This window comes from Nicotiana sylvestris, chromosome 3 (genome assembly GCF_000393655.2).
Source record: "Nicotiana sylvestris chromosome 3, ASM39365v2, whole genome shotgun sequence".
Classification (NCBI taxonomy): domain Eukaryota; kingdom Viridiplantae; phylum Streptophyta; class Magnoliopsida; order Solanales; family Solanaceae; genus Nicotiana; species Nicotiana sylvestris.
The window spans coordinates 165862487-165876477 of NC_091059.1; the positions used below are offsets into that span (position 1 = coordinate 165862487).

Below are 13991 nucleotides of genomic sequence, written 5' to 3' on the forward strand. Positions count from 1 at the left end.
TCGAACTGGGTCGACCCAGTCCATAACCCAAAATACCCAAACCCCTTTGTCTTACATTTTACAAAAAAAACAAAACAAAAACAAAATCAAGAAAACCCTAACCTAAACACTAAACTACCGCCCCCCCCCCCTTCTTATCTTTCTTCTTCTTCTTCTTCCTCAAGAAAGACAAGCTCCATCAATGGCTACTTCACCATCTCCACCACAACCACCCCTTCACCATATAACCATGGTTTCCCTCAAGCTTCACCATTGTCGTTTTTGTTTTTGCGCCATGGCTGCCCGCGTTTGCTTTCATCTTCTTCGTCGAGCTCAAGCTTGAGCTCGACATCCATGGACGATCAAGCTCAAAAGGCTCGTCCATGGCTGCGTCTTCGTCGTCAACCCATCGCCATGTTTGTTGCTTTTTCTTGCTGCCTCTGCGTCGTCCATGGCTTCCCGAACTGCTGCTCCATTTTCTCCATAAGCTGCTGAACGCAGCAGCAGTAGACGACCAGCTGCTGCCCGTGTCCAGCTGCGACGAGCAGCCATGGCTGTCCGCGACGCTGCCGCTGCTCCTCCTTCCTCCGCCGCTGCTTCTACTTCTTCTTCGTCTTCGTCGTCCTTCGTTCGAGCTTTGGTCGAGGCTTGGACAGATTTGTTTACAATCAAAGTTCGTCGTTGATTCATCTCCGGTTAGTTGTTTTTGAGTTTTATTTTTGTTCATATTTTGTTTGATATTTTCCGGATCCAAAATCGTTAAATGATTTAATCCTTGTTTTGTTCGTTGTTCATCTTTGAAATAATTTTCTAGTGTGTTCATGTTGTTTGTTAAATTAATTTTCAGATTTCAAAATAGAAGTTTAATTAGTTGTTTTCATGTTTATTTCATGTTTGTATTATTGTTTAAGTAAGTATTTGTTAGTTTGATGTTTGTTAGATTCAAATTGAAATTTAATTAACTATTTCTTCAATTTGTTTCATGTGTTTATGTATTGTTAGAAATTGTTAATATTGTTAAGTTCAAGTTTAAGTTCATAATTGTTTCTTCGTCGATCTTGTTATTTGTTTAAAGAATTTAGTTGTGTTAGAGAAATATGTTGGTTTAATCGTTTAAATCCATCATGTTTGTTGTTTAAAATAGATTTAATTCATGTTCATACTTTGTTTGATTGTTCTTGAATCCGAAATTTGTATAGCTTGATTTCTTGTTTACCATTTGTGATTATTTCTTGAATTTGTCTCATAAAGTTTAATATAGGAATTGTTGGTTGTAATGTTGTTAGAATTGATTTTAAGTTCAATATGATTGAATTTAGAAATCTTCATACTTTGTTTGTTGTTGTTGAATCCGAAAATAGGATTGTTTGTTGCTAAAATATTGTTCAATCAAATTTTAGTTGTTCTTTGTTGTTCAATTTGTGTTCATGTGATTTGTTGTTGAAATGTTGTTAAAATCGTGTTCATGTGATATTGTTGTTATGATGTTCATCCGTGTTCATATTGTTGTTTGAACATTGTTAGAAATTGATCATATTGTCTATATTTTGGTTAAGTTTGATTAATTGATGTGTTATAGCTGATGGGTAGTTTGGTAAATTTGTAGTACGTTCAGGGGTAGTTTGGTAATTTCAGTAAGGTCGTGAGGGGTAGTTTAGGAATTGTACATTTTGAAATTGTTTATTTGAAGCATGGGGGACAAAATGAAATGGGGTGGGTTGTGATATAGTTGTTTAATATAAAGGGGGGACAAGATTTAATTTAAAGGGGGAATCTTGCATTATTTTAAATAAAGCATGGGGGACAAAATATAATGGGGTGGTGTGATATGTTTATTTAATGTAATGGGGATGAGTGGAAAGATAATGGGTTGGGTAGAGAAAAAGTATTGATTTTAATTAATTAAAAGGTTTATGGGATGTGTTATATATGTGAAGTCTTGAAGACATAGAAAAAAAATAGAATAGAAAGAGATACGAGAGAAAAAATACACACACAGATAGAGAGAAAAAACGGACAGAGAATAGAAGAGAGAAAAATTCCGAAAAATATTTAAGCTTTCAAAATAAAAATAAAACTAAAAATCTACTGCTTTCTTTCTTTGTTTGAAATTAGTATTAATGGTTGTTGTTTCATTTAAAGTTTAAAGCTTTTGTTTTTGGGATTACTACTCCACTGGTCTGTTACTGGGTTGTTACTGTTGCTGGGCAGTTGTTGCTGTTGTACTGTTATTACTGCTGCTGATTCTCATCTTCATTTTCTTTTGCTTCCAATATCAGGTACATATCTGTAAATTCATGTCACGAAAAGCTTCAACATGACAAATTAATGAAGTTCGGGAATTATAATTCTGTTTTCCATTCGTTCAAGTTCATTAGTTAAAAATTTGGTTTTTGTTTCAGTTGATTAATATAGTAGTACGTTTGGCGTAATGAATATAAGATAATTGTTACCTCTTAAAGTTCGTTTAAGCGTTGTAATAATATCATCTATTTCGGAATTTTCATTAAGTGAAGTCATGATTGAATTGTCAAAATAGGGAACATGACATAAAAATGGGTCATTGATTACATCCCGTAACATTGTTAGCTAAATGTAAAGTAGAATAGAAATATCAAGAAAACTACATTCTAACCTCTGTTGTTGAATAAGGTTAAAATGATGTTGATTGTATTTTTTCATATATGGTAAGATAACGGGTATATGTATAACCATAAGAAAGGTGAATTGATTAGCTTGTTACGACGTTAAAATATTATGAATGGTTCCGACGAATTGATTAGCTTGTTACGACGTTAAAATATTATGAATGGTTCCGACGAACAACTACGTTGTATATAAAGCAATTTTATTGAATCAGTTTGTAATATTTCTTTTTTCTTATCAACTTGACTCTTATCTTCCATTGCAAACATTAACCAAACCATTATAACTTTGGACTAAAAACAAGTAGATGAGAAGGAGATATAATTTCTTCGAAAACTATTAGTTTGTTTATCAAATTAATTCTCTTTCCTAGTTTTATATGCAATTCATTTTTTGGGTATGCATATATTGTATTTACGGAAAAATGGTATTATTAATCCCACGTTTATTTTTACCCTTTTAAATTTGAATGGCTTGGAGAAATATAATTCTTACGCAAAAAATATAATTTGCGGTTAACATTCAACAATTTATGGAAAATCTATACTACTATTAAGAATATTTTGCGTGATTAGGGATGCGTTCGCGTAACCTGATTATATTTCTAAAAGCAATTCGGATTATGCGTTCGCGCAACTTCGAACGAACATTTAATAAAAAGGGGGCTCTTCGGAGAATATCAATATTAATTTCATATAACTCGAGATGTGCGGTTCAATATTTAATTATACAAGAGCGACGAACGTTCTTAATTTTATTTTTAGCACAATTTCGAACTTAAGTCTTTTTTTTTATATAATAAAAAAATTTCGAAAAAATAAAATAATAATTATTATATTATCAATATCATTGTGTATACGTACGCGTGACACGATTTTTCACATTAAAAAATATATAATATATAAAACGAATACACGTACGCGTGATTCGATTCGAAGAAGGTTCTTTAATTATAAACAATCTAAATAGAAGCGGTAACAATAAAATCATGCAATAAAAATGTATTTAACAAATCAAAATAATCAAGCCGAATATAATAGTTGAGCGACCGTGCTAGAACCACGGAACTCGGGAATGCCTAGCACCTTCTCCCGGGTTAACAGAATTCCTTATCCGGATTTCTGGTTTGCAGAATAATAAACAGAGTCCTATTATCCTCGATTCAGGGATTAAAATTGGTGACTTTGGACGCCTTAAAATTTCCAGGTGGCGACTCTGAAACAAACAAACAAATCCCGTTTCGACTGTCCTTTAATTGGAGAAAACTCTCACGCACCCTCACAGGGCGGAAAAAGGAGGTGCGACAGAAGGCAATTAACAACAACATGTGGAACAACAAAAAGAATCACAAACAAATGGCAATGGGGTAATTGTGAACGACAAGGATACAACTGGGAAAGGAGATCAAAGTAATAAGAGGCAACAGGTGGATGTTTTACAATCAAGCCCGAAGGTTATGCATCAACTGGAATAAGAACAAAAGGGAAACAAAGCAGCAAACCACATCATTGACCCAGGAGAGGTACAAAAGGAATTTAAGAAGCTAATATATGGTACTAATCTTGAAAAGATCGGAACCAGGATCAAGAGCAGTCATTTGATGGTGCATCAGACTCCACTAATGAGGATAATGAAAACTCTGAAGATAATAACTACGAAGATGAAGATAGTCTAGAAGAAAGTGAGGAGTATGCAAGTGTGGATAGTGAGGAAGAGAATAGTGATACCATTGCTGACAAGTTGGTCAAAGTCATGGTTGGACAAGAATCAATCCCAGCAGCTATGTCTAATATCATCAACTCAGGTCATCTATCGCCGAGGGGAAGATCTAATACAAGGGGGGTAGAGCACCATTAAGAGGAAGGGGAAAGATTTTTTTCACAAAGGCCCGAAAAGGCTACAAGAACAAAATCCTCTTTGATAAGAGATTATGTTTAAGTTCCTATTTTGGAATATCAGGAGCATCAAAACCAATGGTGCTCTTGAGAGACTTGGACAAATGATTAGATCAAACAAGTTTCCTTTTATTGCTTTAGCTTAACCTTTCTATAAAACTAATAAATTGGAGATATACAGAAGATCCTTAGGATACCACAATGCTTATACAATAGCAACAACCAAATTTGGTTATTTTGGGAAGAAGATCTGGATTGTGTGGTTATAGACAAAGATGAGCAGTAGATAACATGCATCATTAAATAGAATGGAATCTCTTTATTAATTTCATCTGTTTATGCTAAATGTGAGGAAGACCTTAGAGAAGAATTATGGGATAAGCTGAGAAACTTATGTGATAATTTTAAATTGCCCTGGTTTATTGCGGGAGATTTTAATTGTATCACTAACCTTGCTGAGAAGAAGGGAGGCACTGTTGCGGAAGCCAAATGTATATAGTGTGAATAAGTCACAACTACTATACCAAAAATTATGACAGCCACCAAATAATAAATAAGACAATAAAACAACAATAAAGGGAACACCAGAATTTACGAGGTTCGGCTAATTTTGCCTACTCCTCGGACACAACCAAATATTTTATTCCACTCCAAAAATACAAGTGAAATAATACTAAAGAGAGAAGATACAAATGCCTTAAACAGATGAGAAGGCAAATGAGAGGTGTGTTTCAATCCTAAACATTAGGCCTTCTTTTATAGGGGAAAAATCCCCTCCAAACTTAACTCCCAACCAATGTGGGACTTTGGCATTTTGCCAAACTTCAACAAATCTCCACCTTGGCAAAATTTCCACATTTTCAATTCTCTCTCAATAACAAATTTTGGTTGTGTCTTCATCTTCAATCTTCAGTGTTCAACAATGTTGATCAAATCCAAACAATGTTGAAACTTGACCGCAGTCACCACCTTTGTCAGCATATCAGCAGGATTCTCTGTAGTATGAATTTTCTTCACCGTGACTCCACCTTCTTCTATGATTTCTCGTACGAAATGATACCGAACATCAATGTGCTTCGTCCTTGCATGATAAACTTGGTTCTTCGCTAATTGAATAGCACTTTGACTATCACAAAAAATTGTGATACCTTTTTGTTCAACACCAAGCTCCTTTAGCAATCCTTGAAGCCAAATTGCCTCTTTCACAGCATCTGTAATAGCCATGTACTCTGCCTCTGTTGTAGACAAAGCAACTGTTGACTGCAAAGTAGACTTCCAACTAACTGGTGCCTTTGCAAAAGTAAACACATAACCAGTAGTTGATCTTCGTTTGTCCATATCACCCGCAAAATCTGAGTCACAATATCCAACTACAGACTGATTGTCTTCCTGCTCAAAAACTAACCCGACATCTACAGTATTATGAATATACCGTAGAATCCACTTCACAGCTTGCCAATGCTCCTTCCCTGGATTGTGCATATATCTGCTAATAACTCCAACAGCTTGTGAAATGTCAGGCCTTGTGCAAACCATTGCATACATCAAGCTACCAACAACATTTGCGTATGGTACCTTTGACATATACTCTCGTTCAGCTTCATCCATTGGCGACATAGTAGTACTTAGCTTAAAATGGGAAGCAAGTGGAGTACTAACTGGCTTAGTCTTGTCATCTATGCCAAAACGTTGAAGTACTCTCTTCAAATATTCCTTTTGAGATAAACAGAGTTTCTTTGAACGTCTATCTCTAATTATCTCCATGCCAAGAATTTTCTTTGCCTCACCCAAATCCTTCATCTCGAACTCCTTCTTCAGTTGAATCTTCAACTTATCAATTTCTTCCAAATTCTTGGAAGCTATCAACATATCATCAACATATAGGAGAAGATATACAAAGGAACCATCTTTAAGCTTGTGCAAATACACACAATGATCGTATTTGCTTCTCTTGTACCCTTGCCGCAACATAAACTCGTCAAATCGCTTGTACCATTGTCTAGAAGATTGTTTCAATCCGTACAACGATTTTTCAAGTTTGCACACCATATTTTCTTTTCCAGCAACTTTGAATCCTTCTGGCTGAGTCATGTAGATTTCCTCCTCCAAGTTTCCATGTAAAAACGCAGTTTTTACATCCATCTGAACTAGTTCCAAATCCAATTGTGCTACCAAAGCCAACATAATTCTAATGGAGGAATGTTTTACAACTGGAGAAAACACTTCATTGTAATCAATTCCCTCCTTTTGAGCATATCCTTTGGCCACCAATCTTGCTTTGTAGCGAACATCTAATTGGTTAGGAAATCCTTCTTTCTTTGCAAATACCCATTTGCACCCAATTGCTTTCTTTCCCTTCGGGAGATTGGCCAATCTCCATGTATGATTCTGATGAAGGGACTGTATTTCATCATTCATGGAAATCCTCCACTTATCTTCTTCTGAACTTTGGACAGCGTCTTTATAAGTAGTAGGAACATCATCAGCTACAATTGAGGTTGCACAAGCAACCGTCTCTATGAGACGAACAGGTTTCGTTATTGTTCTTTTTGGCCTGCTGGTTGCTATTGATTCAAGTTGTTGTTGAGATTCCTGAGTTGGAATCTCCTCTACTGGCTCTCCTTCCAGAGGGTAATCTTCATTTGTTTCCTCCTCTGCTTCTTGTGTAGGAAAAATAAATTTTCCCTCAAACTCCACCTGCTTAGAAGCACCTTCATTTTGTTTGGTATCTTCTGTTACCTTATTTACCATAGCAAATTCATCAAAGGTAACATCTCTGCTGAATATTACTTTCTTTGTCATAGGACACCATAAGCGATATCCTTTGACTCCAGAAGTAATTCCCATAAAAATAGCCTTCTTTGCCCTTGGATCCAATTTTGACTCCGTCACATGATAATATGCAGTTGAGCCAAACACGTGCAAAGAGTTATAATCTACAGCAGGTTTTCCGTACCATTTTTCAAATGGTGTTTTGCCATCAATAGCAGCAGATGGTAGACGATTAATGAGGTGGCATGCATATGTAATTGCCTCAGCCCAAAATTCTTTGCCCAAGCCAGCATTGGACAACATACACCGTACCTTCTCCAGCAAGGTCCGGTTCATACGTTCTGCCACTCCATTCTGTTGTGGTGTATGTCTAACAGTGAAGTGTCGGATGATGCCATCATTTTCACAGACCTTATTGAAATGATCATTTTTGTATTCACCTCCATTGTCTGTGCGAATACACTTGATTCTCCTGCCTGTCTGATTTTCCACCATCGTCTTCCATTTGAGAAAAATTCCCAACACTTCATCTTTGCTCTTCATTGTATACACCCATACTCTTCGGGAAAAATCATCAACAAAGGTTACAAAATAGTGCTTCCCACCCAATGAAGGTGTTTTGGAAGGACCCCAAACATCAGAGTGTACATAATCCAAAATGCCTTTAGTATTATGGATCGCTGTACCAAATTTAACCCTTGTCTGTTTCCCTTTAACACAATGCTCACAAAACTCCAAGTTGCAAGCCTTTACTCCTTTTAACAATCCTTGATCTGATAGAGTTTTCAAGGATTTTCCTCCAGCATGTCCCAAGCGCATGTGCCATAGCTTGGTTGCTTCTGCCTCTTTGTCGTCACTGGATGTTACTGTCGCTGTCCCAATAACTGTACTGCCACGATAGCGGTACATATTATTATTCTTCCGATTAGCCTTCATTACCACTAGTGCACCGGAGCATACTCTCATCACTCCATTTTCTGCAATGATTTTGAACCCTTTTGATTCTAGGGCTCCCACAGAGATGAGATTCTTCTTTAAATCCGGTACATATCGAACATCTATCAATGTTCTGATCATTCCATCATGGTTCCTTAATCGTATTGAACCAATGCCATATGAGGTAAGAGGGCTGTTATCCGCTGTGTGGATGACTCCATATTCTCCTTCTTGAAATTCCATGAACCAGTCCCTGTTGGGACACATATGATAGCTACAAGCCGAGTCCATCAACCATATGTCTGATGATGTTGATGACTCTGTTGTAACTAATGAGAAGTCTGAATCATCACAATCAGCTACATTTGAATCCATAATGGCCTTTCCATTGTTATGTTTGGCCTTATTCTTCAACTTCGGACAGTCTTTCTTCCAGTGCCCTTTTTCTCGACAAAAGGCACATTCATCTTTGCTGGGTCTGGATCTTGACTTGGATCTTCCCTTCTTTGTCCTCGTTTGATTTTGAGGATGACCCCTCACAAATAGTGCTTCTCCTTCTCCGCCCTTCTGTTTTTCTCGCTTTCTTTGTTCATAGCTGTACAAAGCCGAACAAACTTCTCTGAGAGAAACTTCGTCATTTCCATGGAGTAGAGTAGTTTCAAGGTGCTCGTACTCATCAGGAAGTGACGCCAACAACATCAAGGCCAAGTCACCATCATCATAAGTTGTATCCATATTTTGCAAATCTGTAACCAACTTATTGAAACTGGTGATATGTTCATTCATCGTGGTACCAGGAACATAGGTGAAGTGAAACAGTCTCTTCTTCATGTACAATTTATTTTGACTGTTTTTCTTCAAAAATTTATCCTCCAGTGCTTTCCATAATTTACTTGCAGAAGTTTCCTTTGTGTATGGATATTTCTGCTCTCTAGCAAGGTAGGATCGAATGGTACCGCAAGCAACACGGTTGATAATTCTCCAATCTTCTTCTCCAATAACATCTGGTTTCTTTTCTTCAATGGCCAGATCTAGCCCTTGTTGAAAAAGGACATCTAGAACCTCGCCTTGCCACATCCCAAAATGTCCGGACCCGTCAAATATTTCGACCGCAAATTTCGCATTTGACACAATTCTTGTCATAAGCGAAGATGCCAATGATGACGTATTGTTGACACTTGATGTAGATTCTTCTTGTTTATTGTCTCCCATCTTTGACACAAATATTATTTAATAGCTGACGACACAAATCAAGATTATTTCCTTTCTGGTGTGGAAGATCAGACTAAGCTGCAACCACAGAGCATACTCAGACAGAACCTTGACTCAGTTACCAAGATAAATCTTTTCTGATGTGGAAGATCAGACTATGCTGCAACCACAGAGCATACTTAGACAGTACCTTGGCTCTGATACCAATTGTTGCGGAAGCCAAATGTATATAGTGTGAATAAGTCACAACTACTATACCAAAAATTATGACAGCCACCAAATAATAAATAAGACAATAAAACAACAATAAAGGGAACACCAGAATTTACGAGGTTCGGCTAATTTTGCCTACTCCTCGGACACAACCAAATATTTTATTCCACTCCAAAAATACAAGTGAAATAATACTAAAGAGAGAAGATACAAATGCCTTAAACAGATGAGAAGGCAAATGAGAGGTGTGTTTCAATCCTAAACATTAGGCCTTCTTTTATAGGGGAAAAATCCCTCCAAACTTAACTCCCAACCAATGTGGGACTTTGGCATTTTGCCAAACTTCAACAGGCACACCTTACAGAATGTCCAAGAGCCTCTCTTTTATTCATTGTATCATGGATTGTGAATTGGTGGATGCAGGTTATTCTGGATCAAATTTTACCTGATGTAATGGTTGGTGTCCTAAAAGAAGAATTTGGCAAAGATTAGATAGGGTTCTAGTTAATAATGACTGGTTAAATCTTTTTGATGTTACAACAGTCACTCACCTAGAGAGAACATGATCTGATCACTTACCTCTATTGACTCATGTTCGATCAAAATAGTCTGAACGTATTAAATACTTTAAGTTTCTGAATTTTTGGACCGAGAAAACTGGATTTATGGATGTGGTGGATCAGGCATGGAGAGAAGAGGTTTATGGATCTCCTTTGCAGAAGTTCCATATGAAGTTGAAAAATACTTGCAAAAATTTATCAGCTTGGTCAAAGAACACTATTGGTAATATTTTTGATAATGTTAAGGTATTGGAAGGAAGAGTTGCAGAACTTGAAGAATTGTCCATCTTAGATAACTCAGCTACTAATAGGGCTGAGTTGAACTAAGTGAATGCAGAGCTAATTAGAGCTACTAAAAAGGAGGAGGAATATTAGAGACAAAAATCTAGAATTAAATGGTTTGTTGAAGGTGAAATCAATTCGAGATTCTTCCACTCTATGGTTAATGGGAAGAGGAGGAGACTAACTTTAAAGAAAATGAAGAAAGAGGATGGTAACTGGATTGAAGGAGATGACGATATTGCTGATGAAGCTATCATATTTTTCCAAAAACAGTTTACCAGGGAGGAGCATCTTGTGGACCTGTCATTGCTACAATTGATTCTAAGGGTGATTGACGGAGATGACAATGAAAAGCTGTCTGCCCCACCAACACTGGAAGAAATAAAAGATATTATCTTTTCTATGAGCATTCACAATGCTCCTGGGCCTGACGGAATATCTGGGAAGTTCTACCAATCATGTTGAGAAATCATAAAGGAGGATTTACTACTAATGGTACTTGATTTTTTTGCAGGTACTGAAATTCCGAAGGCATTCACTCATACTTGCCTTACTCTCATTCCTAAGGTGAAACACCCTCAACAATTTACCGAGTTAAGACCTATAAGTCTTGGAAATTTCTCTTGCAAGATTATTTCAAAGTTGATGAATCAAAGACTATGTCCATATATGCAGAAACTGATATCACCATCTCTAACTGGATTCATTAAAGGAAGGTCCATCACTGATAACATCATTTTAACTCAAGAAATGGTGCATAATATTAAACAACCATCATTAGCTGGCAATGTCGTAATGAAGCTAGACATGGCTTAGGCGTATGACAGACTTTCATGGGAATACTTATGCCAAGTATTGAGGCAGATGGGGTTTAATGAAGTATGGATTGATAGAGTTAGAAGACTGATCTCAAATGTATGGTAATCTATCAACATAAATAGATCAAGGAAGGGTTTTTTTTAAATCAAGTAGAGGGATCAGGCAAGGAGATCCTCTATCACCTTCTCTATTTATTATTTGAGCTGAACTCTTATCTAGACTGATGGATTCTTTACTGATTGAAGGTTTTAATCCTTTTTTATGTGATAAGAAAGGACCTACTCTCACACACCTGTGCTATGTAGATGATACAATATTGTTCTCATCTAGAGATCTTCTATCTCTGAAGTTAATGATGTCAAAGTTGGAGGCATATGAGAAGATTTCTGGGCAAATGGTGAACAGACAGAAGTCTGCCTTTTATGTTCCTCCTAATTTCAATGGTATCAAAATATGTGATATTAGGAACATTTTGTGTTGTCCTCACTATCAATTCCCAATGCAATACCTTGGTTGTCCTATTTATGCTGGGAGGAAGAAGGTGGTTTATTTCAATGGCATGGTGGCCAAATTCTCTAACAGGTTGAAAGGGTGGCCGGGTAAACTTCTCTCTTTTGGTGGTAAAGTTGTATTGATAAAATCGATTCTCACTGGCACTGCTTTACCTCTTCACCTTTTTTCTGTGTTGCATCCCCCTAAAACTGCTTTACTTCAAGCTGAAAAGATTATGGCTAGTTTTTTTTGGGGAAAGGATAATGACAAAAAGAAGCACCACTGGATAACATGGGAAAAACTTTGTTTTCCTACTATGGAAGGTGGGGTGGGGTTCAGGTCTTTACAGGATATATGTAATGCTTTTGCGGCTAAAATATAGTGGAATTTCAGGAGCCAGAAATCTCTGTTGAAGGAATTTCTAGAGGCTAAATACTGCAAAATCAAGCATTCTGTTGCTAGGAAAAGTTCTTATGACCTGTCTCATAGTTGGAGAAGATTAATGAGCATCAAGAAGGAGGCTGAGAAATATGTGTTCTGGAGGATTGGCAAAGGGAATATTTCACTCTGGTGGGATAATTGGACCGGAAAGGGATCTTTGGCCAAGTGTATTATTCGCAGTAATGCATCAAAAAATATTAAGGTCCAGGATTTTATTAAAAATGGGAGATGGAACCAGGAAAAGTTGCACTCTGTCCTACCGCCAAATCTGGTAAGTTCTATTCTATCTATCCAAATTAGGGAGGACAAGGAAGACTATCCAGTGTGGACTTTGAACCATACTGGATCTTTTTCATGTAGATCAGCCTAGGAATAATTAAGAAAGTACAGAACCAGGACTTTTACAAATAATGATATGGCAAAAGAAATTGCCCTTCAAAGTTTTTTTTTATCATGAAAAGACTACTTCAAGGAAGATTACCCACTGATGAAATGATCCATAGACTTGGAATTATTGTCCCCTCTAAATGTTGTTGTTGTTCCAAGCATGAAGAAGAAACTAGTCACCACTTGTTTTGTGAGAGTCAAATTTCAAGACAAGCGTGTGCGTACTTTACTAATTGTTGTGGAGTTAAAATAAGTCAGGGAGACATAAGGCAAATGGCTATAGGATGGTGGTTAACTATAGTTAATAATGGAGTTCATGCTACTTTAATTCAATGCTTACCTTCTGTTATCTCCTGAGAAATATGGAAGAGTAGGTGCAAAGCCAAGTTTGAAGGGATAAATATGTCTGCTAGAATCATCATTCAGCAGGTGTGCAGATTTATGATTTTGCTTTTAAATTGTAAATTCCCGAAGCTACGGCTGCCTCAGTCATGGATGGAAATGTGTCTAGCAGCCGAGAGGGTACAATAGGTAATATCTAGCCAAATTATGAGATGGACCAAGCCAAGGACAGGCTGCTTTAAGTTAAATACAGACGGATGTAGCAAAGGTAATCTAGGAAACTCCGGTGGCGGAAGCGTAATTAGAGATGCAAATGGGGATTTTATTTGTGCTTTTGCTGGTTCTATGGCCATTGCAGTAACAATATGGCTGAAGCAAAGGCAATACTAAAAAGAATACTTCTGTGTAGGGATAGAATTAAAGGCAATATTATTGTAGAATCTTATTCATTGTTTCATGTTACTTTGATTAACAACAAACTGAAACCACCTTGGGAGATAAGACTAATTTTGGAGCATATTCAAGAGATATCATATGATGAATGTTTTACTTTTGTTCACATATACAGAGAAGTTAATATGGTGGCCGATATGTTGGCAAATTTGGGAGAGAGTTTGAAGGATCATGTGGTTTTCAATAGCTTGACAAATTGTCCGCACCATGTTAGAGCTGTTGTATTGTTGGATAGAGAAGGCATACCAAACTTTAGATTCAAGCCAAAAAGGAATCAATTTGTTGTTAATGATGTTTCCAATGGATAAAATAGTTTTTTGTATATTCTTAGAATCAGTAGGATTATCATCTTTTTGGTGAAATATTTTGTAGTCAAAATGTAATGGAGAGGATCTCCCAAACTAGGCAGATTAGATTTGAGCAGTAGACCTCAAGGATGATGCATATCATTCTTTATTATGTACTGGGGGCTAAAGGATACATCCTCTTCCATGTTTTACTGCTTTTCGATTATATACAGGTAGGGGTTCATGCCTAAAAACCCCATCGCCATGATGGATGC

General features: G+C 36.8%; 2 protein-coding genes across 2 annotated transcripts; both read left to right on the forward strand.

Moving 5' to 3' along the window:
* The first annotated feature begins 10651 nt into the window (after positions 1–10651).
* LOC138888303 (uncharacterized) lies at positions 10652–12658 on the forward strand. Its single transcript, XM_070170149.1, has 6 exons — positions 10652–10955; positions 11010–11062; positions 11171–11279; positions 11560–12145; positions 12200–12518; positions 12608–12658. Exons 1-6 carry the CDS (start codon positions 10652–10654, stop codon positions 12656–12658), a joined length of 1422 nt encoding a protein of 473 aa, XP_070026250.1.
* Positions 12659–13341: 683 nt separating this feature from the next.
* Positions 13342–13737, forward strand: LOC138888304 (uncharacterized). Its single transcript, XM_070170150.1, has one exon. It carries the CDS (start codon positions 13342–13344, stop codon positions 13735–13737), a length of 396 nt encoding a protein of 131 aa, XP_070026251.1.
* Positions 13738–13991: the final 254 nt, after the last annotated feature.

What these genes read in the sequence shown, in the direction of transcription:
- LOC138888303 (XM_070170149.1), top strand. Translation starts at nt 10,652, where the DNA reads ATGGTTAATGGGAAGAGGAGGAGACTAACTTTAAAGAAAATGAAGAAA. An exon ending in GAAGGTGGGGTGGGGTTCAG is followed by an intron (nt 12,146 to 12,199) that starts GTCTTTACAGGA and finishes GTGGAATTTCAG; the next exon opens with GAGCCAGAAATCTCTGTTGA. An exon ending in CTGTCCTACCGCCAAATCTG is followed by an intron (nt 12,519 to 12,607) that starts GTAAGTTCTATT and finishes TTTTTCATGTAG; the next exon opens with ATCAGCCTAGGAATAATTAA.
- LOC138888304 (XM_070170150.1), top strand. Translation starts at nt 13,342, where the DNA reads ATGGCTGAAGCAAAGGCAATACTAAAAAGAATACTTCTGTGTAGGGAT.